General features: G+C 37.8%; 1 protein-coding gene across 1 annotated transcript in view; it reads left to right on the top strand.

Annotated features, from left to right (window-relative positions):
* prelid3b (PRELI domain containing 3) overlaps positions 1-1,862 on the top strand; it is a 6,610-nt gene extending 4,748 nt beyond the window's left edge. The window contains exon 6 of the mRNA XM_035661889.1: positions 358-1,862. Within this exon, the coding sequence (XP_035517782.1) occupies positions 358-474 (117 nt within the window). The 3' untranslated portion in view covers positions 475-1,862. The remainder of the gene's footprint in view (positions 1-357) is intronic.
* The last annotated feature ends 1,170 nt before the right edge of the window (positions 1,863-3,032 follow it).

Here is a 3,032-nt window from a genome sequence, read left to right as displayed (position 1 = left end):
GTGTGTATTTTGTTATTTATGTAAAAACTTATACTATATATTGAGTATTTAAGTAAAATTAAGGCTTCAAGGAGCATGCCTTTGGAGAATATTTCCTTAAAGGCATTTGCACTTGTTGCTACCTACTTTCTCAAAGCACTTTGTTTTAAGCATACAAACACCTTATCCCTTAAATCATTCAAATGTATGTTTGAACCCCTTGAAAAAAGGTCCCAACCACAAAGTTGGGAACCCCAGCTCTTTCTTTTTAATGTCAACAGATAATTCTTGTCCTTCCCTCTAGTCAGCTTGATATAACTGTCTTTAAACTCCCTCCAATGGACTAATGCTTTGTTTTTTTTTTCTTTTCTTGATCAGGGCCGTGAAGCCATGGAGTGGGTAATCAGGCGATTAAATGCAGAAATCGAGGAGCTGGCAGCCACAGCACGAGGGACCATACGAACCCCGATGGCTGCTGCGGTCACTGAGAAATGACACCTGCCTCTTTTTTCCAAAGAATGAGAGAAGCGGGAAGCCAGTACAACCAGCCCCCCTTTATGATGTTTTGGTGCTCTGGAGTTTGTATTAATTGAGGGTACAATTTATCCATTTCGTATGCTTTTACTGTCTACATTAGATATATTTTTAACACCAAGCAGCAACATAAAGGGATTCTGTGAAGTGTTTTCAGGGGATGCTGCCTGGCAGAGACCGCAGTAATTTGGGGGGACCTGGGGAAGAAAATGTGGGTGGTTACGCTCAGGAACAAGTTTAAACACTATTTTTATCTGTGTGTTTTGGAAACATGTAGCACTGGCAAAAAAAAAAGAAAAGTATCACAGGCACTGGATGAACTGAAAACACAAAAAAAGTGCCAAAGCACACGCACCGCTTTTTGTCCAGCCTCTTAAAAGCACCAGCGTGGGCAAAAAAAGACCTCCGAATACCAGCAAGTCTCCTCTGACGTGACCTCTGTGTTTACAGCGACACAGCTATAAGTAATACAGTTATGAACACGGCTGTGACATGATGGTAGGAAACAATGCCTTGTTGAGGAGGGGGTCAGGTGCAATGCATATCAAGGGTACGTGAAAGTGGTTCGACTGTCAGAGTGGATGGTTGGGTAAAGACGCAGCCATCAACAGTGACATGTTAACACCGCCATCAACAGTGACATGTTACCGAAATGTTTCACCGTCTGGTTTATTTGTGTAAAAGAGCCATCTCCTCAACAACGTTTTCTTGCAGGGACCTCAGTAATAACAAGACACTCTGTACCAGGTGACGTATGTAAGCCTGCATTTTGGTATTATGTGATAACTAATATTGTTATTAAGGTATTTAAGTGAAATGAAGGGATCAAGATACTTGCCATATTTATATTTAGTAGAAGATCTTCTCAAATGCTGCGTGACTTTAATGTAAATCAGTATGAACTCAAACAGTTTTATCAGTACTACTGTTCCTCAGTTTAAACACAATCCTCTCAGCATGTTCTCTCAGTATAAAGGCTGAGACCTTCACACTGACTTATTTGCACAGAATAATATATTTTAAGCTGCTACACATGCTGAGGGTGCTCTAATCTAAATATTTTGGTAAAACTGTTTTGAGAGGTTAAATGTGGTTACAATTTGCATTTGAGAAGGTCTTCATATAACGGACAACAGTGTGGTGATGGTGGAAGCTCTAGTATCTTTTAATAGCTTATATATTTTTTTTTACCTGTAACAGGAATATTTATTTATAGAAACATTTAGTTTGGAAGTAGTTGTGACGTCATATGCTTAGTTAGAAACTGTAATTTGTGAATTTTGTGCCTCTGAAAAAAAAAACTTAAGAATGTGACAGTAAAATAAAATATTTTAACCTGTTTACTAGAACATGTTTGCCAGTAATTCTTCAAATTAAGAACACCAGCTTTATAATAAAAAAAAGCTTCTGGTTGGAATGGAAACTGAATTAAGTTAGCATTGGATATAAATTAGACAATATTGAACATGTGGATGTTTATCCAGATTAATTGTTATTTTCCAGTAGCAACATGGCCGATGAAAACATAGGATGTCCAGTGCATATGAATCTGCAAAGATAGTGGCTAGATTGCCTTTTGAGACACAAACCAAACACATACTTTCCAAAACTCATTGTTAGCTAGAAGGTTATGAAGGTATATTTATGCAGTTCTTCTCTAAATGATCTACACACTGACACACCTGCAGTAGGTGTGGGCCAGAACAACTGCATTCTTCTAACATTGATCATGTGTTGATGTTACATGTCTGAAATGGATGAGCCTCGTACTGCCACACTGTGGCCAAATGCTCCACTTGCAACTTCATCTGGAGAAGTACTCATGTCATCTAAGGTCAAATCACAGAAGTTTAGAGTTTATTTAAAGTTAATTAAATGATGTTATTGCTACTGGATGGGATAAAAGTGTGACATGAATGGTTAAAAATAAAGTTAAAGTCAGTTAAATTATAAGTATTATCTGTGCCATTCTTGTTTCTTTAAGTATGCTTATGTAGATGAAGGTGTTTGTCCACGGTGACTGTTGTCAACATGGTTGAGTTACAACATTGCGCTGGGTAACGAGTAAATACAGTCTTGTGATGAAAAGATTGCAGGTTCGGTGTCTTACCTAATCTGACGAAAAGTGAGATTTTCATCAAAGTAACTACAACCAACTAAATTATTCCTCCTGTAAGTATAGTATCTGACCACAAAGTGGCAGCACTGAGCACAATGTGACCTGCTCATTGGATTTGTATTGTATTATATTGACTTTAATGGAAAATAACCTGCATTCTTTCAAAATTAGTTGCTTTAAACACGCCTGACATCATCATTTTACTCCTAAATTGGCCACTGAGGCGTTAATCCATCCCTTTAGTGAGTTTGTAGTATGAACACTGTGTAAAAAGTTGCTTTAAATTGCATTTGATTGGGGTGGACATATGCTGGGTGGAGGATGAGCTTTGTAAAGGTCCAGTGTGTAACATTTAGGGGGATCTATTGGCAGAAAATGGAATATAATATTCATAGGTATG

Source organism: Morone saxatilis, unplaced genomic scaffold, assembly GCF_004916995.1.
Source record: "Morone saxatilis isolate NCDOM2014 unplaced genomic scaffold, NCSU_SB_2.0 Contig18, whole genome shotgun sequence".
Classification (NCBI taxonomy): domain Eukaryota; kingdom Metazoa; phylum Chordata; class Actinopteri; family Moronidae; genus Morone; species Morone saxatilis.
This window is presented reverse-complemented; position numbering and strand designations above follow the sequence as displayed.